Source organism: Impatiens glandulifera, unplaced genomic scaffold, assembly GCF_907164915.1.
Source record: "Impatiens glandulifera unplaced genomic scaffold, dImpGla2.1, whole genome shotgun sequence".
Classification (NCBI taxonomy): Eukaryota; Viridiplantae; Streptophyta; class Magnoliopsida; order Ericales; family Balsaminaceae; genus Impatiens; species Impatiens glandulifera.
Window position 1 is genome coordinate 62,228 of NW_025919514.1, and position 24,427 is coordinate 86,654.

At 37.8% G+C, this 24,427-nt stretch overlaps 3 protein-coding genes and 1 pseudogene across 3 annotated transcripts; 1 reads left to right on the top strand and 3 right to left on the bottom strand.

The window, feature by feature from the left end:
- Positions 1-330: 330 nt before the first annotated feature.
- Positions 331-1,157, bottom strand: LOC124918088 (sulfate transporter 1.2-like). Its single transcript, XM_047458341.1, has 3 exons — positions 1,111-1,157; positions 780-856; positions 331-474 (listed from the first exon to the last, which is right to left on the bottom strand). The coding sequence occupies exons 1-3, from the start codon at positions 1,130-1,132 to the stop codon at positions 337-339; spliced, it is 237 nt and encodes a 78-aa protein (XP_047314297.1). The 5' UTR covers positions 1,133-1,157; the 3' UTR covers positions 331-336.
- An 859-nt stretch (positions 1,158-2,016) lies between these two features.
- On the bottom strand, positions 2,017-4,487 carry LOC124918078 (annotated as a pseudogene).
- A 109-nt stretch (positions 4,488-4,596) lies between these two features.
- Positions 4,597-12,457, bottom strand: LOC124918079 (regulator of nonsense transcripts UPF2-like). Its single transcript, XM_047458333.1, has 5 exons — positions 12,391-12,457; positions 6,463-6,713; positions 5,169-5,513; positions 4,687-4,791; positions 4,597-4,605 (listed from the first exon to the last, which is right to left on the bottom strand). Exons 1-5 carry the CDS (start codon positions 12,455-12,457, stop codon positions 4,597-4,599), a joined length of 777 nt encoding a protein of 258 aa, XP_047314289.1.
- Positions 12,458-23,094: 10,637 nt separating this feature from the next.
- On the top strand, positions 23,095-23,889 carry LOC124918080. The gene has a single exon (XM_047458334.1). It carries the CDS (start codon positions 23,095-23,097, stop codon positions 23,887-23,889), a length of 795 nt encoding a protein of 264 aa, XP_047314290.1.
- Positions 23,890-24,427: the final 538 nt, after the last annotated feature.

Consider the following 24,427-nt stretch of genomic DNA (forward strand, 5'->3'; position numbering starts at 1 on the left):
TCTATGTGGATAAATAAAACTTGTAAGTTATTAACTCTTTATTTGTACTAATTTATTAGTATAATTGTTACCAATTTAGAGTGAAAAAAATTAGCAATGAGCAAAGAGCTCAAGGGAAAGGGAAAATGACCAAAGGAACCAATCTTGCAATGAAATCAAATAAAATGGGCAACTTTGTTTGCTTCTCTTCCAACCCATTGTGGTTTGCAAGTAAGGCTTCTTTGGATGTTGTCGCTGACACACAAAAAATGCACATTATCAGTAAACTATCACAACCGCGTATAGGGAAACTAACAAGGAAAATGAACAATGAATAATACCAACGCCAGACATCTTTCATGGTCCTGCAGGGGGAGAACACCTGCGAACAGCATCTGCAACAGTGAGAAACACGTTCTCCACCCCAATCAACTCTACAAAATTAGACAAATGCAGCTTCTCTGTCACAACCGGTCCAGGATTTGCTACAACAAGCTGTTTTTTTGTTTCAACCCAACACAAACAAACAAACAAAAAATCAATCAATCATAAGTGTAGCCTTTCGTTACAATGATTTTATTGTTATTCAACCTAGAGCTTATTTGATATTATAGGGTTATTTGGAAATAATCTTGGTTTTAGAAAGAAAAAAATAAATTGTTTGATGTAAAAACTGGGTTTTTTAAGGGTAAAATGTCTTTACAAGAAAAGGGTAATTTGGTTGATGATTTAAAAGATGAAGGGATTGATGATTGAATAAAGGGTTAGTTTTGGATTCATCAAACAAAGGACCTAATTACCTTGATTTCCTTTTTATGCAGAGACTGATGCAACGCTTCCAACCCGTGAATTCCACTAGTATCTAGGTCGGTAACAGCTACAACAAAACAAAACAAAACAAACATCAATTCCCGAAACAACAAATGTTTTCTTAAGGGTATAACGCAAAAAACAGCAGCAGCTCTTATGCGACATCTCAGATGATCACATATTGAATTCTCTGGTCATTATCTTTAATCGGTTCTTCTTCTTCAGTAAGCCACCCCAAAGTCGTAGACAAAATTATTAATTCCCCAATGTTTATTTTCTGAAACTAGAAAAAACAAATCAAACATTACTACCCAATTATACCTCTCTCGGATATAGTTATCATTTGAAAAATAGATCCCGGAATCAACGCAAGCAATCAACAGCCCCGGAATCCTAGATGCATCTGGATACTGCAATATATTTCTGTATACCGTAGTTCTAGGGATATTCCCTAGCAAAGCAATCCGAGGCCTAGTCACTTGTAAAAGAATTTTCGCAAACGATATGCATACCTGAAGATAGATTTTTCTACATGTTCAAAATTATGCTTCAAAATGCTAAAGATATGAGTAATGATACTCATTTTGCAGGTTAGAGAAATTACAAAATGACTACCTGATGTAAAGGAGGGCGGACTTTAGAAACCCTTGCTGATCGTTCAGGTGGTTTGCAGAGATAATAAACATTTTTTAAAAGAGTGCTGTGATGAGGATCCAGATTCTTGACATTTTTCAACCGCATCAAAATTTCCAACATATTGGCCATTCGCACAGAAGTTTCAGGAGATCGATAGAGAAATTGTCTGCAGGTCTCAAGGAGATTACATGCAACATCTATGTTATGATGCGAAAAATCATCCAAACAAGTCTGTAGAGGGAATATTACGCTGAATATGAGAAAAAGGATAAGATGAACAAGTACTTTATTGCATTAAAATGAACTTTTATGTAACAGAATTATCAGGAAACATGATAAATGTAGGAAAAGTAATGAAAGCTACAGTTCCAAGTTAAAATAAAGATGAGACCATGTACATTTCTCACTTACCTTCAAACAGCCGAACACTAATCCAGGTGAAGCAATTTTGAATTTGCAGAGCTCCCCAATAAAGAGAATATTACGTATTTTTGTTTCAATATTCATTTGATCCTGGCAAAATAAAATTTTAATTTCAGTGTAACTAAAATTTTCAAAGAAGAAAGCAACAAACTACTAAACAAACCTTCTTATTTATCAGAGAGTTGAACTCTTCCTCCAGCAGTTGTAAGAGCATGAAAGAAACATCTTTTATACAAGTGGATAGTGTGGCAACCATACGAGAGCAGTACGGAAGCAGTTCAAGAGATGTCCTGGGAACATTGAACAAGGCTCTCACAAGCTTGATTTTGAATTCAAATAACAAAATTCTACCTGGAAAATAGAAAATGCATATTTACCAAAATCTTCACGAACAAACTAGATGTATTCACAGTAGAAAAATTATATAAAGAGAAAAGACAAGGCTGGAACAGATGGTTATAGTTAATTGATCAATTAGATCTCGGCTCACACATCCTGGCAGCCTCTGCAACATACCATCCAAGTTTGTCCCCTCTAGTCCTTTAAGTTTCTCCTTTTCATTTTCTATTTTTCTTTCAGCATCTTTGTCTTTTCCTTTCTCTTTTTCAGGATCCTTACACTTTTCCTTTTCTTTTGCATCTTTGTCTTTGGCTTTCTCATTGTTCCCCTCCTGAACAGCTGCAGCTTCACGGGAAGCCTCTACAGGTTCTTGGCTAACGCTCTAACTTTGGTCTGGCTCATGTGAATCCTATATGTATACATATTAAAGTTAAGAAAAATAAAATCAATACTTACTCGTATATTACACTATACATATTTTTCATTATTTATAGACGTTAGGTGGAAGCAACAAGTGGAACAGAAAAAAAAAAAAAGAAAAAAAAAGCTGATTGGAATGAAATATCAAATCTTCCTTGACTAGGTTCAACATCATAAAATCTCATTCAAACAACCAAACCTTGCAGATATCTTATTTGTATGGCCAGGTAGTGACAATTTTAACATCTCACATACATTTCAAACTGCTAAGTAGATTGCAAAAAGGATTTGCAAGCTGTGTTCAGAGAACAATTATGACAAGGTTTAAATGGATGCCACTAATTTATCATTCGCATCACTGTAATATGTGTCAAAACATTAGGATAGAATGTTTAAAATGGTATTGCAGGTACACTCCATGTATTACACACAAAGAAATATTATGATACAAGTATATATGACATAGTTGTTGGAGCTTAAATAAAATAGAAATGAGTTCCTTACAGATGGTTTCTCTTGTGACTTCGGAGAATGGTTATTAGCCTTGGGTTCTGCTTCTCCCAGAAGCACAGCTGGAACAAAAGCTCTGATATAGAATAAAATAAGTGCTTAATGACTCAATATTGTAGCTTAAAAACTCATTCGAAGAAAGCAACAGGAGAAAATCATCATGCAACTCCTTGTTCAAGAAAAAGGCAATAAACATTAGGCATAACAATCTGATGGCACAAACCTAAGGTCAGGCAAGCTTTCATAAAATGCTTTGGTGTCTTCATCAGAATTTGGTAATGATGATTCCCCCACAGTAGTAACCCTGGTTGTGTGGCCATCCTCTGGCATTACTGTAGGTTCCATGTCAAGAGCTTCTGCCAATCTGAAACAAACAATTTTTTTGGGTGGGGTAGAGAGTTAATAGTGTGAAAGCACGAGTAGTATACTTCTTTTAGATTGAAGAATCTCGTGAATCCATAAAGCACAGTTGGAAAGAATACAAGGGGAAGAACAAATGGATAACCAACAGGAAAGTGAAAGTGCACAGCCTGATTGGACTACTATTAAAAGAAGGAATGTTGACATTAGTTAGGAAACCCAATCAATGATAAAACAAATAAAGTAGCTTACAATATCGATTCTTCCAGAGAAATTTCTACTTGCTGAGTATGAATAAATCTCATTTAAACACTTGTTTGACAAATATAAATTGGGATTTAATCTAAAATCCTTTTACAAATAAATATTATTTTAATTAATTTTTAAAAAAAAGGATGAAGCCTTAATTAATAAATTTTTAAGTACTTTATTAATGAATGTACAGTCCAAAACCATATTTTATTTTTAAATATTATATTTCTTTTTATTTAATAATTTATAAATATTTTATCATATATAAAGTAATCCAAAACAAACAACTAAGAACAAAGTTAGTAACAACTTCCAGAACAAACTTCTTAATAGAAAATAATTGTTTCTAACGAAAATGAAGGCTTCAAAAGTCACAATAGTGGCAGGACAAAATATTTGTCAGGAGACAAAAAGAAAGGTAAGAAGAGGAATACTGGGTCAAAACAGAAAGTCGTAATCAGTTTAAAAGAGGAATACTTAATCAAATGTTGCACATATTCAGATTAAGAGGTCAATCATAACCTGGTTCCAAGGGATTCACCATGGACTATAAAATTAAATTGAAGTGTTGTGCATATGAAGAAAAGCATAACAACTAGTAGCCAATATCTTTTAGAAGTGGAACGCAATTTAGTAACTTACGCTGATACACCTCGTTGCAGATGATCATAAGCTCGTCGCAACTTATCATACGTTGATGCATTTTCATCATTTAATTCACCTTTGGCATTTAGAATCTTGGCACTTTCTTGCTCCATTTGGCGAAGTGACTTGATGTCAAAGTGAAAGAAAAAATATAACATCAATAGCAGCAGTTTAATGGATATTTTATGTACGGAAGGTAGATGAGGTAAGCATATTCGACAATTAATGGATCTGCATTGCATAAGAAGCATTTCTAATAGTACTCATTACTAGAACTAACATAGAAACCAATTAATAAAATTGATGCCTTACAGCGTGCTCTGACAGAAGAAGTTCTGCAGCAGAATCATGATGTGAATGAAATGCCTTCCTGAAAAATTTCTTCTGATCTGCTGTGATATTAAGGTCCTTGGAAAACTGAAATAACAGAATATGAACACAAGGAAAGAAATGAAACATGTGAATTTTGGGTACTACAAAGCTGTGAGCTAATAATTCACTAGAAAGAAATAATAAGTATGCAACTTAAGTTCAGTGGCTAAGTGTCCAGCCGCATTTGTAGTTGGAGGTTACTCAACTAAAAGACCCTCTCTGGCCCACTATATTAATAGCTGATAAAATTATGTAAGAAACAACAATGACATCTCCATCATTAAACCTTCAATCATTGATAAATTAGTCAAAATGCACTTTTGCAGGAGACACCAAAAAGAGCCAGTTGTAATTATTTAAGTATGGGATGAGACATCAAACTGCTCACTTAAACAGACGAGTTAAGAAAAATTTTCAGTCACCTCATCAAGTACTTGTTGTCCTGACAGTGGAAGTCCAAGGAAGGTTCTCCCTTGTCGAGCAAAGCTGGCAAGAAGAGACAGATTCGTCTGTGTTGCCTCACGGTCCTTAAAATGCTCCATACTGGTAAGATCCTTGATGATATTAACAAAAATACTACAATCGTCTATTACTCTAACAAAGTACAGCTCCAGGAGGAGCTTTAATGTGTTACGCTTCTTCATCGCTCTTAAGTTCTTGTCTGCCTCCAAATCATCACTAGATTTTCCAGGAAAGAAGATTTTCAGCAGGCACTGAACCAAACTTGGTGATAAATCCTTGAACCTTTGATGAAGCAGCGAACAAATCTACGAAATGATAACAAACATTACCAAAGGGGGGCACAAAAGATAATGTATGTGGAATTGAAAAATAGAAACACAAAACTGCTAAATCCATTCACATGTCTCAAGTTTCTACATCTCATGTGGTCCAACAAATCAAGGTCCGGGTAAAAAGTGTAAAGTGATCCACCTAACACTAGACATGTTGAATGGTAAGAGACATGTAAGATGAATAAAAACCCAACAAACTGAAAGAACTAGCTAGGACTGGTATGTGACTCAGCATGCCAGATGACTACAATAGCTTAGCACTTTCCCAGTCTATATGACCATATTATCTCTCTAAAATCCACTATAGAATCAGCTGCTTCGAGTTGAATTGTGTGGTCGAAGGGTATAAAACAGATGATAGTAAACTAGTCGTGTTTATTGATATTTTAAAAGGAATACACTGACAAAAGGAAACAACATATATGTAGTAACATTTCTCGGCGGTACATTCGTGCAGCAGAGCATGGCTGAAAACCATAAAGAAAAATAACAAAATGCTTTATTGAATAATATGAGCATTCAGTTTATGGAGATATATTTAGAGAAATCTAGGATGCAATTATCGAGCAAGATAAAATGCTAACAAATTCAAATGGACTCAACCACTCTAAGATTTATTCTACATCTGAATGATTGAAAAACCCTAGGACCATAGGAACTTTTAATAGTTTGAGATCATGAATAATTGTTCATAGGCAAGTTTTTTCCAAAGAACCATGGGATTTAAGGATTATCTATAACAGAAATTTAGCATTTCAAACTTATATAAGCCAACACTGACCTTAAACAAAAAGGACAAAATGTTCTCCTACATTCACTAAAATATCTCTAAAGTAAAGCTATACACAGTAAGATTCTGTTTCATAAGAGAATGAGTTACTACAGCTGCAAACTACCATAACATACTTATTTATCTAATCACCTGAACAGCAGCTTGAATATCAGAAGACCGTAGCTTTGCCTCACTGATGGCTGTCACTGCTTCAGTAACAAATTTGCTCAAGTTGACATTTCCCAACTCATCCATCAAACTGTCTCGCTGTTCTTCATTAATCTGCTTAAGTTTCTTAATAACTGCTGTATTGCGTTTTATACTGGAATCTAATGTCAATGAAAAATGCTGTCTGTAATTAGTCAACACAACAACCACATCAATATGATATACTTTAGATTCTAAAAACACAATTAGCAGAAAACATTGAACAAATTACAGTAACTAAACTTCATAGATAGTTTCAAAATTTTCATTTGTTAGAGTAAAGAAGGTTCAAGTAGAAAAATTATAGTACGCTTTATTTTATTCAGTAAAATCAGAAAGATCCCATGCACCTATTACCAATGAGATAGGATGGAGAGATGTTAATGTCACTATTGGGAGGGTGAATAAAGAATAAGCATGAAGTAAAATAGTCATTGAAATCGTGAAAAGACCAAATCACATCTGCAAGAACACTATAACACCTGGAAAAAAACTTATCAAATACCATCTTCTTAAACACAATTATAGGCTAAAACTTGTAAGAAAGGCTACAAGAACACCTTCCAATATACCAACCCAGAGTAGCTCAAGGAAGTAAGAGTCTTTGGACATAAGAGGTTAAGATCTCAAGTTTGATTCACACTTAAACACCTTGATTGAAGTGTTGGAGCATTGACAGTGGTTTGTTGTGCTAGCCACCTTCAGGGAAAACTAAAATCTGGTCTAAAAAATCTTCCAATATAGTAATATTAACATCCATCCAAAATCTTCACTTTTGTTAGAGATTTGGGTCTTTGAGAAGTTACAGGTCATCATGGGCTACTAACAAAAGAATAATTTTAGATGATGTTACAATGAGTGTATTAAATAGGGCCATTTGAGCCTTTCTCATATTGTTATTAGCTGTAATCTAAAACACTTGTTTGGTAAATATAAATTGGGATTTAATCTAAAATCGTTTTACAAATTAATATTATTTTAATTAATTTTTTAAAAAAAGGATGAAGCCTTGATTAATAAATTTTTAAGTACTTTATTAATGAATGTACAGTCCAAAACCATATTTTATTTTTAAAAATTACATTTCTTTTTATTTAATAATTTATAAATATTTTATCATATATAAACTAATCCAAAACAAACAACTTCCAGAACAAACTTCTTAATAGAAAATAACTGTTTCTAACGAAAATGAAGGCTTCAACAGTCACAATAGTGGCAGGACAAAATATTTGTCAGGAGACAAAAAGAAAGGTAAGAAGAGGAATACTGGGTCAAAACAGAAAGTTGTAATCAGTTTAAAAGAGGAATACTTAATCAAATGTTGCACATATTCAGATTAAGAGGTCAATCATAACCTGGTTCCAAGGAATTCACCATGGACTATAAAATTAAATTGAAGTGTTGTGCATATGAAGAAAAGTATAACAACTAGTAGCCAATATCTTTTGGAAGTGGAACGCAATTTAATAACTTACGCTGATACACCTCGATGCAGATGATCATAAGCTCGTCGCAACTTCTCATACGTTGATGCATGTTTCCTTGTTATGGCATTGACCACCGCATGAGATGCACAGTCTCTATTCCTTACGAGGCTCTCCTTGTGATGGCCTACGCTTTGTTGTTTTCCGTCCTTTTTTAATCTTGATAGGGAGTTTTAGGCACACTCGTTCCTTGATATTTTCCCGAATATCCTAAGAACTTTCAATGTAAACTGGATAACATATCTCCGCATATGTATTGCACCACGCTTCAATTAAGTAAAATCTGGAAAATGTGATTTAAGTCATAAATTCAATCTTAGAATTAAACAACTAACTACATTGTGATTTAAGTAAATTCTCTAATCTTGAGAAACACTCATAGGGAACAGATTTCCGGGAACGGGCAGCAGCCAAGGCATGTGTACAAGGAAGACCAGATACATCAAATATCCTATAAGTACATGTCCGAGCTTGAAAGTCAACTTGAAAAAATCATATTCACCGTCATGCACATGGAACTGGAATCGGTTAAGCGGATTAATATTGTAGAATATTGCCTTCTCGGCTTGGTCACGTAAGAACTTTTCATAATATGGAGATAAACGTTATGTGTGATTGAAAAAAATTTCTCTTCTTTGATGAAATCATACTTGTATTGTGAATCTTAAATAGTTAGTTAAGGTTGATATATAATATTTTCTAGCATCCCTGCTCTAACTATTAAAGCTCTCGACGTAATTGTCTGTCATTTGACTATATCGCGAACCGGGAAAAAAAGCACGACTCCATCTCTCAAGTCCTATTTGTTTCAGATAGGCAACAATCCGAGGGTCCTTAGCCTTGATCTATCAAAATGCTGATGGAATTGTGACATATGTATGCGCGAGAGGCCATATCAAACTCAAGGTGACAATTATCGATTTTAAATTTGGCCATAATATTCATTTTCATGTAGTATGTGCATGCACCGTGATGTGCTTCTGGAAAAAACCGAAGACAAGACATTGACAATACTTGGATATTTATCGGATACGAAGACGAGATCCAGGACTAATCCAATTGTCACTCTTAGTTGTTGCATAAAACATGTCCAAGAGTTATTATTCTCCAAATCAACGACGCCAAAAGCAGCGGGATATAGTTGTTCATTCGCAACCAATAGTTGACCTCTAACCTTGTGCTTAAGAAAGCTAGCATCAATGCACAATACAGGACGACAACAACTTCTGAAACCCCTAATTGAGACGCCTAAGGACATGAACATATACCTGAAGTGGCCATGCTCATCTGTCTGAATGTCAGTTATGGTACATGGGTTATTCTTTGCCAACATGAACATGAACATGAACATTATTCTTTGCCCACGTTGTATCTAGAGTACAACACAATATTAGAGGATATTTGGCGCACTACCTGTCTTGTACGACCACGATCCCAATGCTCAGAGTCTGATGTACTGTCGTACTATTGGTGACCGTTCAACGGACACATGCCACATGTTCTAGAAGAAGATTCGACTGTTGGAGCACTTCAAGTATAAATTACTACTCAAGGACAACGGACGAACTGCCTCTCGAAGTGATTTTTGCCCTTAATATACCATTGCTTAAGCTCCATCTCTGATTATCCAATATCTCTCAAGCTCAAGCATAAACTACTCACTATCTCACTGTGTGATTACTCTATAATTAGTATACTATCTTTTTTGTGTGAAATCTCAATGTTGTAAGTTGAATAGAGGGTGTTTTGTTCAACAGAGAGTTAACTATAAGTTTATAAGTTTTGTTAAGTCCTGTAGTTTCTAACTGGATTTGTGTAGTGTGTTCTATACAAATCAAAGCCTTTTAGTGAATATCCTTCCGGTTGTGGAAGAAGGGGTGACGTAGGAGTTTTATCTCCGAACATCCATAAAACTCCCTATGTTCTTTACTTTCTGCCATTTACATTCATCTGTCTAAAGCTTCAAATCCAACAAACGGCATCGCACTTGAATTGAACTTGTTTAAGAGTCTGTAAAGATTTGCGAAGAATATAAACAGATCTTAATCCCTCACATGATTAATATCGAATTGAAGTGTGTAAACTATTAACAATAGCCAGTCCATAGTCTCTATTGTCGACATTGATCATAACAAGTGGTATTAGAGCCTCGTCTTCTATTCTCAAGCATCATAAGATCCGAAATCATGTTTATGGCTGCCACAAACAAGTGGTATTTTATTGCTTTTCAATGTTTTTATTTTCAATGCTTTATCTTCGTCAAACACCCCATGAATAGGACTAGCCCCTTGCATAATGATTAAGATTTTCTCACACAAGTAAAAGGGTTCTGAACTCAGAACAAAAACGTAACAATCCTTCAAACATCAACTGGTCAATTACTTAAGAGTAGAGACTATCTGTGATAGGATCGACGTAATCAATAGAGACGGTGGTCTGGCTATTGATAACAGCTTCGGATAAACGATTTGATAGAAATCCTATTAGGGATTTAAATCATTTTCTATTCTTCACAAACCCTTGCAAACTCTTGAACGATTCAAGTGCGAAAACGTTTGCTCAAATTTGAAGCTAAGAACCAAAGAATGAGAAGATGGTAAAGAAAAATAACACAATAGTTTGTTTATGAATGTTCGGAGCAAACTCTCCTACGTCACCCCTTCTTCTAACCACCGGAAGTATTCACTATACATTTCTTTAGAATCAAATACAATTGAAGGCTAGCTCAGTGTTGAACAGAACAGACTTTGTTCAACTTACAGTATATTGAAGAATATCACTCAGCTAGACAATACTTTAATTCTAACTCTCTCTTGATAAACATACAGTAAAGCAAGAAAGCAGCCTTTTAGAATATCAACTTGTATGTTCGCGTATGATTCTCTGAGTATCGATGGATCGATTATTTATCTGTTGTCCTTGAGATTCTTTAAATAGAGAGCAGGTCCCAATGGTCGAATCTTCCGTAATGACACGTGGCAAACTTCCATTGGAACGCCTCCATAGTACACAACAGACTCTGAGCACCAGGATCGTGGTCGTACCAATCTGGTAGTGCGTCAAATATTCTTCTAGGATTTCTTGCAAGAAACAAATAGTGGGAAGAATATTTGCTTACATGGCATTAGTTAACTGGTTATAACTGGCTGTCTTACTGATCTTCACTGGAAATTGGAGCATGAGTTGTATACAACTAGTTGATCGTGGATAGACGGATGCTAGTCTCAAGCAACTGCTTAAGCATGGCATTAGACATTTTTCACTTAGACTGACCAGTCTAATGAAATTAGATGCCCACGTCTAATAGTAGGATCCATTAGACCACCTAGTCTAATGGGATTAGACGACACGTCTCATTACGGTTCCCTTCAGACTATTCTAAAGGAATTAGACTACACGTCTAACTATCATCTGTTAGACTACACGTCTAATTACACTTCCCTTTAGACTAATCTGAAGGAGTTAGACTACACGTCTAACTCTAATCTGTTAGACTACACGTCTAACTCTAATCTGTTAGACTACACGTCTAACTACGTCTGTTAGACTGCACGTCTAACTACGTCTGTTAGACTGTACGTCTAACTACGTCGGTTAGACTGCATGTCTAACTATGTCTGTTAGACTGCATGTCTAACTATGTCTGTTAGACTGTACGTCTAACTACGTCTTCTAGACTGCAAGTCTAACTACTCCTGTTAGACTGCAAGTCTAACTACTCCTGTTAGACTGCACGTCTAACTACGCCTGTTAGACTGCACGTCTAACTACGCCTGTTAGACTGCACGTCTAACTACGCCTGTTAGACTGCACGTCTAACTACGCCTGTTAGACTGCACGTCTAACTACGCCTGTTAGACTGCACGTCTAACTACGCCAGTTAGACTGCACGTCTAACTACGCCTGTTAGACTGCACGTCTAACTGAATGCATCTAACAGCCAATTAGTCTAATGAACCTCATTCAGACTTAGATGTTTTCGATACACCTGCACCAAAAACGATTAGATGGGTTAGATTAAGTTTGAACCCAATATATCATCAAAATTCATTAGTCAAAATACTTTGACGCTTAGTCAAAATAATTTGACCCAACAATTTCCCCCTTTTTGATGATGATGTTAAAACTTTGCATAGATAACAAAATGCACATCCATCATATAAAAGAAATAGTTAAACTTGTTCACCAATCTTATAGAAACACTTTTCAAAAACCAATATTCAGAAACCAAATTTAATGAACCAAGTTCATAAACTAACGGAGGATAGTTTAAGGAAAAGAGATTATTGTTCTTCCCTTTTTATGAGTGGGTCGATTGGGAAGCGAGATCCTTCATAGCTGAGTTCTTCACAAGTTAGAAGGTTTTGAAAAGGAGGAAGAGAACTTCCACCACGATCACTTCCACCACTTCGGCCACCACGATCGCCACTACGACCTCCGCCTCTTTTCATTGGCCTGTTGTTATCATCACCGGTTGGCTTTCGCTTTGATCTGGCCTGTCGAAACACCACCACCTCTTCTATTGCTATTGTCCTTGCCTTGAGTAATAACATATTTCTCTTTTTCGGCAGCAGCCTTAGCATCTTCTTCAGCCTGAACCTTCCTTGCAAAGGAATCAACATGTTCTAATCTCTCACCATCAGCTCTTCTCATGTTACCTTGAATCTCAACCATCTGATCTCGAATCAAGCTAATTTCATCCATAACCTCATTATGAAGTTCAACGTTAAATTCCCTATCACAATCATTCAACTCAGTCTGCCGTTTGAAGAAGTTCTTTTCAAATTTGGTGTATGACTTGTTGGCGATATGAACCTCGTACGTGTTCTTCTTTAGTGTCTGCTTTATCTCATTGTGGGTTTTAAAAAGATCAGCAAATTCTTTCTTGCTTACTTTTTGAGTCTTCATAATCTTCACCATATTGGATTCCATTACAGTCATATTCTTTTGAAGAGTTGCCATCAATGCTGTCATGGACTTCATAAGCTTTGTACCATCAACAGAAGATCCTTCATTAGATGAAATCTCTTGAGAATCTACTGGAGCGGTCTGAATGTGACTGATGTGGGTGTGCACTTGCATGGACTGCTTGGGTCCATCCTTCTCTGAATCACTTTCAGATTTTTCTTCTTCTTTACCTTCCAAAGTTTTTTCACATATCTTGTGAACCTTATCGGACACATCTCCTGAATGATTGTGAAGGTTGATAATATCGTCATGAATATTTGCAGTAGTGATCAAAGGAGTTGGTCGAGGAGAATCTTCAGAACTTTTGGAAGATAAATCACTGTTGTCTTGTTCCCCTTAGCGGAAGAACTCTTCTCAAATTCCTTTTCTTTTGAGGGTTCCCCCTTAGAGTGATGTTCATCAGGCTAAAAAACATCGACCTCCTTTTCTGGAGAAGCCTCTGCCTCGATAATAGGGGACTCCAAAATTTCTTCTTCTCAAGTAACAAGAGCTTGAACAGGCACTTAAACAACTTCTTCTTCTTCGATAGTTGGTTTGGTTTGAATGGGTTCCACAATTTGCTCAATTCTGGGTTGAGCCATTAGACGTTTTTCCTCTGCTGAAAAACTTCCCAGTTCTATAAGAAGAGCAACAATTTGCTCATCTTTATCAACATCACGATCATCGGAAAGATCCATAAGTTCATCTTCATCTGAGGAACTTCCAAATGGGACTATCCCCTGAGCAATTTGCTCCATGAACGTACCTGGTAACTATAGAAATGTAATCTTCCATAATCTCATCCAATCTTTTCAAAGCTTTCTCCTCTGCTTTAACACTCTTCTCAAGAGGGTTGAGATTGGCTCTTCTGGCTTGAAGAATTGGAAAGAGAGCTTTTCCTCTCAAATTTGCTTTAACTGGCTCTTTTCTCTTAAGAGCTTCATAAACTTTCGATGTTTTAGCCCATTTTAGGACTCTATTTTCATTGCTGACTAGCTTCAACCATTGATTGCTTATGTCTTTACCCTTGATGACTTCATCATACTTAATAGACATTTTGTTCAAGACCCAAGTATAAAGATCTCGATCTTTTCAGTAGCAATTGACTTGGCCTGATCCATCATAAGGTTGACAATGCAGGTTGCTTCAGAAACATCCTCATTAGGATAGGATGTGACATCTTTCTCTTTTCCAATAACCTGAACAGGCTTTGGAGCGGGCCTTGGTTCCCCAATTGTGATTCCAGTAGTCTGTCTGGTGGAACGCATAATTTCGTGAGTAAACAGGGGTTTAGAAAAGAGTCCTAGCAAGGGTTCTACCGGAACAAGCTTTTTAGTCACTAAGGACTCTGTTGGGACAGGATTGGGAACATGTGTCTCTACGACTTGCATAGAGAGGACTTTTTCAATTGCATCACTAACAGCAAGGGTAATAACTGCACCTTACTCTAGTTCAAGAGACACTGTAGCATTAGCAGCTACAAGATCGGGTTGACGAACTGAAGATAGAGCCCTGTCAAGATTTTCAGAATTTTGACGAACTGGCTCAACAGTTGGCCCGACAACAGATTCCACAACAGGAATAAAAACAGACTTATCTTGTTCCAACTCAGGAACATTGAATTTAGGCACTTCGACCTGGGATTGAGAAGGGGTTACCTTTGATGAAGCTTTTACAGACTTAGACGCCCCGGGCGCCTTTGATTTATCTCCTCTTGAAACCGAGGACTTGGAGGGCCTTCTTAACTGACTCACAACTAGAGACATGGGAATGGCAGCAAGTTCTGACTAGACATTGCCTAACTCTAGAATCGACTATTCCAGAGTCCTTCTTCGAGGAACTCTTAAGACTATTATAACTAGCCTTTGATTCATTGACAGTCTTTGATCTTTTGGCTCATGTCGACAAGATAGAAGTTGTCGAGTGTTTAGAATGAGTAACAAACGTTCCTCCTATCTATTGGCTTGATGCTCCCGAGATCGATTCTTTATTGTTCTTCATTCGGACGAGGGTGTTAGCAACTATGAAGACATTGTACACCTGGGTGGAGTTGATCGGCTCAGAATCCCCCATGGGGACCCCTAAATATTCTAGCAAACGACTCAATTAAGCAGCAAAGTTTATACTTTCTTTGTTCTCTTGGTTGATCGCAAAGCATAGATTCTGGTACAAAGTTGAGGCCCAGTTGACCTGAATCTCTTTGGTAATAATCAACATATAGTCAAAACGGTCTTGACTATACAGATGGAAAGAACCCGCCTTCCCTTGAAGCGATTTAGCCATCACGTCATTCAACAAAATAAACTGGGGTTTGAGAGCCTTCTTACTCCCATTAAGTCGAATCTTCGAGCTGTCGGATGAGAAAACCGTCTTCATTTCTTCCGTGACTTCCGATGGAAGATTCAAGTTGAAAGTGTGCCCCTCCGACGGAAGTTCAAAGAACTCCGCATAGGATGCTTCGTTGAAAGAGACTTCGGTATCATTCTCCGTTTCCGTAATGGAATTGCCGACCATTATCGCCGATTTGAAGAACTCCCTGACTTTTTTTTCGTGGAAAATGAACGGCCCACCAAGGTATTTTCTAAGACCGGAATATTCAATGGATCGGAACATATCGACCGCCTCTTGTTGATCGAACGTGTAGATGGAGGGAAAATCGACGTGCAGAGTACAATGACCGAGTGTGATTCTCTTGTTTCCCATCTTTGAAAGAATACGAACAGACACTCAAAGAACAAGGGTTTCTTAGAACGAAGATCAAAGAAATCTAGGGTTCTTAAGAGACTTTGAGAGAGAAGAAACTTTTTCAATCTCATGCAGAATGTCCTTATATGGACTATCAGGAGTCGCATAGAATAACCGTCATATTTCCTAGGGGTAGGGCCCATCAATTAATATTAAACGTCCTTTTCAAAGAGTCATCATTTTATTGAGGGTATATTAGTCATTCTATTTTAACTTAAAAGACACGTGTCTTCATGTTATTCGGTGATGACTGTGTTTATGTTTGAGCGGGAATATTAGATATCACATCACGTGGGACAACTGTCCTTGATCGGTCTAATACACACGTAGTTAGACGTTTTTCTTACTTCTACAACTATGAAATCTAAACGTCTATTAGACGCATGGGTCTATTAGACACAAGCATCTAATCACGTGTCTTATAAACGTCTAACGTCTATTAGACGTCGACGTCTAATTACGCATGAACAACACGTATTAGACATGTGTTTAGTTAGACATGAGCATCCAATTTCTCTTGTCTTAAATTTTCCTTCTCATTTTGTGCATGTACAAAATGAACAAATGTTTTGAGGACCTTAAGACCAAAAATATTTTTAAAACATAAAAGACTTAGTCCTCTAGAATGGAAAAGACCATTGTTGATCTCCTAAAATGTATAGTCAAAAGAGTATGCTCCATACTTCCTTCCTGCAGCTCTCCTGTATCACCTACACAAGAAAATATTTAGAAACTTTGGTACCCACATTCAATTGGGTCCTCAATCAATCAGTCCCTTAGAAATCCATATTTGAGATATTCTGATGGATTTCCCATTTTGTGTTGTGATTAATGCGTATGATTTTGACTTAGCAGACGCCTTCCTGCTAGCCACTGATTCCTTAGCTTTTGAAGATGATTTTCTTTTAAAACTCGTTGACTTTGAGTCAGGTTTTAAATTTCTAGACTTGCTGGCTGCTTCTAACTTATTTTTCAGCCAACTAACAGTCGGCGGGACATAAGTTATTTTATTCTTCAAAGCTACCTCTTCATGAATGAGATCAGATTCAATATTAGTTAAACTCCCTTTAATAAAGCTTATTGACTTAAGCTTGTTAGTTACTGAGTTTGACTTTTTGCAGGACTAGTTTGGGTCATTGCCATCAAATCCCAAACCGAATCTAGATCCAGCAGGTTTTAACAGACTAATCTGATATTTGACAGCTTCTCCAGACCTTGTCCAAGCACTAACAACATAGTTTAACCTTTTGTTTTCAAAAGAGAGTGTTAGGATCTGTTCTTTGAGCATCTCATTCTCGGATGAGATCTCTACTACTTTCTTTTCAAAAACATTTGATTCTTGATTTTGAGATAAAATAGGTTGAGACACTTTGGGTGACGATTTTGTTTCATTTAGGGATTCTGCTAGCTTTCTGTACTCTATGACCATGTCATCTAGTGCAGGTACCAGTTGTTCCCTTGAAAACTTTTCAGAAGAGAAGTCAAATACCTCAGTTTCCTGAGTCTCTTCTTCTTCTTCTCTTGCCATGAAGCAGGCAACCTCGTCTTCATCACTATCACTAGATGAGAAGTAAGAATCACGGTGGTTTCGTCTATCCTTCCCGTCTCCTGCCATAAGAGCCTTCAGCTCCTTTTGATTGTTATTTTTCTTCTCTTCACGCTTAGGCTTCTGACATTCCGATTGGTAATGACCTAAAATGCCACAGTTATAACACTTAACATTAGCTTTGTATTTCTTATTATCATTAGAATTTGAAGAGCTTGAGTTAGAATTGCTCTTCTTCATGAAGTCGCCAATCTTCTTCACGAAGAGAGACATAGCATCGCTTCTTAGTTGCTAAGCCACTGTCTTCACATCAGAAGCAACTGTTGGCTCTTCAGCAGTCACCAACGCTTTGACAATGATAATGGATGTGTATTGATCTTCTTCAATCCTAGAGTTCAACTCGAACTCGTATGCCTTGAGATTAGCGAACAAATCGAAGAGCGAAATATTGTTGAGGTCTTTAGATTCCCTCATGGTCATCGTTTTTATATCTCATTCCCTTGGAAGAGCATGCATGACCTTAATAGTAAGCTCCCTGTTGCTATAGGTCTTGCCAAGAATAGATAGAGTGGAGACAATTTGACTGAACCTTGTGTCAAACTCGTTCATCGTTTCTCCGGGACACATTTTGAAACTGTTGAGTGGCAACCATGATCTTGTTTTCCTTGGTTTTCTCATTACCCTCACATAGTTGAGTGAGTCTGTCCTAGATCTCCTAAGCAGTATCACACTCAATAATGTAGTTGAACATACTATCATCAAAAGATCTGTACAGAACGTCTAATGCCATGTTGTTGAGGTTGTTCTTCCTCTTGTCTTCACTGGTCCATTCTGATTTCTCCTTATCGATCTTGATGGGACCATCTGTGATAACGCTCCACATGTCGTCATGAAGAGAAGTGAGATGAGCATAAACTCTCTTCTTCCACACGATGTAATTTTCTCTAGAGAATGTGGAGATTGCGATAGCATTAACATCTTTGGTTATGGTCGTTATTCTTAGTAAAAACTTGAGAATAGAAATAGAGCTCTGATACCAATTGATAGGATCGACGTAATCAATAGAGATAGGGGTCTGACTATTGATAACGGCTTCGGATAAACGATTTGATAAAAATCCTGTTAGGGATTTAAATCAGTTTCTATTTTTCATAAACCCTTACAAACTCTTGAACGATTCAGGTGCGAAAACATTTGCTCAGGTTTGAAGCTAAGAACCAAAGAATGAGAAGATGATAGAAAGAAAAATAACACAGCAGTTTGTTTATGGATGTTCGGAGCAAACTCTCCTACGTCACACCTTCTTCCAACCACCGGAAAGATTGATTATACGTTTCTTTAGAATCAAATACAATTGAAGGCTAGCTCACTATTGAACAGAACAGACTCTGTTCAACTTATAGTATATTGAAGAATATCACTCAGCTAGACAATACTTTCATTCTAACTCTCTCTTGATAAACACACAGTAAAGCAAGAAAGCAGGTCTTTAGAATATCAGCTTGTATGTTCGCGTATGATTCTCTGAGTATCGATGGATCGATTATTCATCTGTTGTCCTTGAGATTCTTTAAATAGAGAGCATGTCCCAACGGTCGAATCTTCCATAATAACACGTGGCAAACTTTCATTGGAACGCCTCCATAGTACACAATAGACTTTGAGCACCAGGATCGTGGCCATACCAATCTGGTAGTGCACCAAATATTCTTCGAGGATATTCCTGCAAGAAACAAGTAGTGGGAAGAATATTTGCTTACGTGGCATTAGTTAATTGGTTGTAATTGGCTGTCGTACTAATCTTCACTGGAAAGTGGAGTAGGAGTAGCATACAGCTAGTTGATCATGGGTAGACGGATGTTAGTCTCAAGCAACTGCTTAAGCATGACATTAGACGTTTTTCACTTAGACTGACCAGTCTAATGAAATTAGACGCCCACGTCTAATAGCAGGATCCATTAGACCACCTGGTCTAATGGGATTAGACGACACGTCTAATTACGGTTCCCTTCAGACTAATCTGAATGAGTTAGACTGCACATTTAACTCTCATATGTTAGATTGCACGTCTAACTATGCTTCCCTTTAGACTAATTTGAAGGAGTTAGACTGCACGTCTAACTCTCATCTGTTAGACTGCACGTCTAACTACACCTGTTAGACTGCACGTCTAACTACTCCTGTTAGACTGCACGTCTAACTACTCCCGTTATACTGCACGTCTAACTACTCCCGTTAGACTGCACGTCTAACTACGCCTGTTAGACTGCACGTCTAAATGAATGCATCTAATGGCCAACCAGTCTAATGAACCTCATTCAGACTTAGATGTTTTCGATACATATGCACCCAAAACGATTAGACGACTTAGATTAAGTTTTAACCCAACATATCATCAAAATTCCATTAGTCAAAATATTTTGACGCTTAGTCAAAATAATTTGACCCAACAATCTGTTAAGATAGGTGTATAAGACATAGCACCGTAGGCCCTTTCCTAATACGCAACCAAACACCGAACTCTTAAAACGAATCTCTGGTTTTCTTTTCTTTAGTTTCTTTGGGAAGTAAACTAAAGTGGCGACTCTCAAGTCAATTAGATCAATACATTCGCGAGTGTATCGATTTAAAACTTGTACGAGCCAATTCAAAAGGGAGCGTATGCCAAATTAAAAAGGGCATACGTTAGAAAGGAAGCGGAACGAGAAAAAACGCGTACAGAAAACTGACGACTCTACTAGGGATTACCTAATATGTTTAACTTAAAACATGTAGTTGGCCAAACTACTCCAAAATTTTTGAAGGATGTTACGTTTATAATTTCACAACATTTTTGCTTAAGGATGTGAGAACACGTGAACAATGTGAACTCCGTGTTCACATTTGCTTGATTACTTAGTTGCTTAAATTGTATGAGTGTAAAACCCGACAACGCTCGACACTTTTAATTGAAGGGGTGTGCAAACAAAAGCGTTGTCATAAACACAGTTTGCACATGAATGGACTCAAATGCTCACTATACTTCGAAGCCGTGTAGTCAAAGAGTATATATAAGATTCTAACTACGCCGGAAGACTGTGTGCCCAAAATGTATCAATAAAGAACTGAGATACATCAATTTCTCTCATCTTGTTTCTTCTTGATTACGGCATTCTACATGTTGTAAGTTAATCTCGATGCGAATCAATGTTTTGCATGCTAGTGAAAACATAGATGTTCATAGGGCTAAACTAAAATAAAGAGGTGGTTGTCTAGAATCCAATTGAGGCGGTCGTCCAAACCCCGCCTCCCAACAACATCTTAGCTCATCTCAAGAAGACTAATGTTAACATCTCTCTTTGGGAGATATTGATGTATTCTGTGGAGCATCGTTAGACGTTGTTATCAGAATTAAGCAAGATATCAGTATCCTTTGATATCACCCCTATGGAGGTTGTTGCTATGATCTCCACGCATGCAACATGCCTCGCCATCACCTTCGATGATTCCGATCTCCCATCTTGGGGCCCTAGCCATGCTAAGCCTTTATGTATTTCCGTCTATCTTGAAGGGAAGGTGGTACCCATGTCATTAATCGTTAATGGGTCAACTCTTAACATCTGCATGTGGCGTACCCTAGCAAGGATTGGAGTCACAAAGGATCGCCTTCTTCCCTCCGACTTGTGCGTGCGAGGTTTTGACAGCTCCGAGCGTGAGGTTATGGGGAACCTCAAGACTGTCATTAAGGTAGATGATATCCCGTTTGAAGTAGATTTTGTGGTTCTTAATATACATCCTTCTTACAATCTAATCCTTAGGAGGCTCTAGTTGCACCAAGCTAAGGTTGTCGCCTCAACTTTATACTAGAAGCTGAAATTCATGCATAAAAAGTAAACCATTGTGGTGAACGGAGAGAATTGCACAACTGTCGGGATAATTTCTTCACATGTTACTCAAGAGGTGGAGCTTAATGAGTTCCAAGTGAATGTGATTGAAGATTTAATGGGCAATTTAGAGAAGAGGAACCAGACTATATAGGAGGACTCGAGTAGCTTTTCCAAGAGCCAGAGACATTCACACGAAGCCAAAGGCGGTCAAAGGATACAACGAGGCCTTGCTCGATGGAGGCCAGCCCCGACATGATAATCTTTTCTCACTCGGACGATTTAAGCGACGGTGAAGGATTTACGTCGCATCCAAGCTGATTTCCAGATCCACCAAGGCGCGTGTTTAAGACACCGAAAAACAATAATTAAGGAAGTCATATTAGAGAAGTTCACCAAACAAGAGTCTTCTTCTGTCGCTGCATTTTCTCCTTCTTCATTTTGCTCTAACTCCGATAAACTCCAGTTGATTCTCATCCTCCTTTCACTTCTAAGTTGGATGTTGTTATTGGGGATCCTAGTTCCGATTTTAATGCAATGCATGATCCTATTTTGAATTCAAATGACATATTCTCTAATAACGATTTCCCCTTAGAAATGAAACGATTTTTAGAAAATGAAAACGAAGTCTCTTCTATGAAAGAAACTATTGAAATTAATTTGAATTCGAAAGAAGACCCCCAAATTGTCTTAATAGGCCAAAGCTTAGACGAAAACGAGTGTCATCATTTGGTTGAGTTGTTGAAGCTCAACAAAGATGTCTTTACATGGTCCTATAAGGACATGCTGGTTATTGACCCCGAAATTATCCAACATCGTATTATGTTGTACTCGGATGCCAAGCCTGTTAAGCAGAAGCTTTTGCGTATGAAGCCCGACATGGTTAACAAGATCAAGGAAGAGATACAGAAGCAAATTAAAGACGACTTTCTGGATGTTGTTGAATATCCAAAATGGGTCGCCAATGTGGTCCCCGTGGCCAAGAAAGTTGAAAAAATCCATGTGTGCGTGGACTATCGCGATCTCAACAAAGCTAGCCCCCAAAACAATTTCCCACTCCCTCACATCGATGTGTTGGTCGACCATGCAACTGGTCATGTGCTCCTATCATTCATGGATGGTTTCTCGGGCTATAATCAAGTCTTGATGGCACTTGAGGACAAAGAAAAGACTAACCTTCTGCTACCGTGTGATGCCCTTTGGGCTGAAGAACACTGGAGCCACGTATCAAAGGGCAGACACAACCATTTTCATGACATGATCCACAAGGAAGTCGAAGTCTACGTTGATGATATGATTGTCAAATTTGAGAAGCGAGCATGACACATTGTAAACCTAGAGAAGTTCATTCGGAGGATTCGGAAATACCGGCTTTGTTTAAATCCAAAGATATGCACATTTGGTGTCACTACCGATAAGATGCTGGGATTTCTAATTACTCAAAGAGGAATAGAAGTCGATCCCAACAAAATTGCAGCCATCACAACCATGCCAACACCCCAGAACGAGCGAGAGGTTCGGGGATTTCTTGGCAAAATCTAATACATCAGTCGTTTCATCAGTAAGCTCACTTCCACTTGCGATACTCTCTTCAAGCTTCTGAAGAAGGATCAAAAGTTCGTCTAGAATGATGCTTGTTAGCACACTTTCGAAAAGGTGAAAGCTTAGTTGCAATCACCTCCTATCCTCATGTCTCCAAGGCCAGAAATTTCTTTAATTCTTTATCTGACCGTCACCGAGTCATCCATGGGGAGCATGCTAGCCCAAGAAAACGAAAGCAAAGAGGAGGTAGCAATTTACTACCTTAGTAAAAGGATGAACGATTACGAGTTGAACTATTCTTAAGTGGAAAAAGTCTGTTGGGCATTAGCTTGGGTAACGAAAAGGTTGTGCCACTAATGCAAGCCCACCCAATCAAGCTAGTGTCAAGACTCGATCCCATTCGTTTCTTGTTTCAAAGAACTCTTCTTTCACCGTGTCTTGTTAAATGGATGATGATAATTTCAGATACGACATCACATATACTGTCCAAAAGTCGATTAAGGGGAGTGTAGTGGCTGATTTCCTAGCTGATCAGCCAATCACTTTTGAAGACGATGATGAAGAGATGGTGTTCCCAAACGATGAGATCATGACCGTTCAATCCGAAGCATGGAAATTAATGTTCGATGGCGCATCGGGCAAACAGGGCTACGACATTGGTATTCTTTTGATCGATCCTGCTGACACATATAATCCTACTTACGTTAAGTTAGGTTATAGTGTCACCAACAATGAAGCTGAGTACGAAGCATGCATCGCCGGGATCAAGTTAGCCAGCGAGAAAAGAATTAGCATATTGGAGGTTATCGGAGACTCAAATCTTGTAATCTCGCAAGCTAATAGAGATTGGCAGGTCAAAGGTGACAATCTTAAACCTTATCATTCTTTCCTCATGTGTTTAATCGCTAAGTTCGAAAGTGTTGTTTTCATCCATGCTCCAAGGAGTCAGAATCGTTTCGTTAACACCCTTGCAACTCTTGCGGTGATGACTCAAATTCCCGATGGAATCAAGATCAAGCCACTCAAAATCCAACAGAGGTGCAATCACATCTATGAGAAACTAGTGGTTGCTAACACTGATATCTCAAGTAAACCTTGGTTTGAGCCCATCCAATCTTATATCGAAAAGGGGGAATATCCTTCCCACTTTCATAAGAAAGAACATCGTTCTCTCCGTCAGTTTGCCACTAGCTATGTGGTTGTGGCAGGATGTCTCTATCGACGATCCTTTGATGGATAAAACATGTTTTGCGTAGATCAGACAGAATCTACCACCTTCATGGAAGAAGTCCATGATGGAAATTGTGATTCCCACATGAACGACATGGCCCTTGCTAAGAAAATGCTTCGGCTAGGCTACTTTTGATAGAACTTGGAACATGATTGCATTGCGTTCGTCAAAAAGTGTCACTAGTGTGAAATTTATGCTAATCTAAAGTATACTTTGTTTCTCTCCTCTATAAAATGACTTCTCCATGGACATTTTCCACATGAGGAATTGATATCATCGGAAAAATCCACCCCACGCATCCAACGATCATGAATTCATCTTGGTCCCTATTGACTATTTCACCAAGTGGGTTGAGGCTTCTTCGTTCAAAATCCTCAAATCCTCCCACGTGGAAAAATTCATTCGCAGTAATATCATTAGTCGATACGGGGTTCCCCATTCGATGATTTCTGATAAAGAGCGACACTTTCAAGGTAGTGTGCTCGAGCTTTTGAGAGAATTCAAAATTGAGCATCACAAGTTGTCACCATATCGACCGCAAACCAAC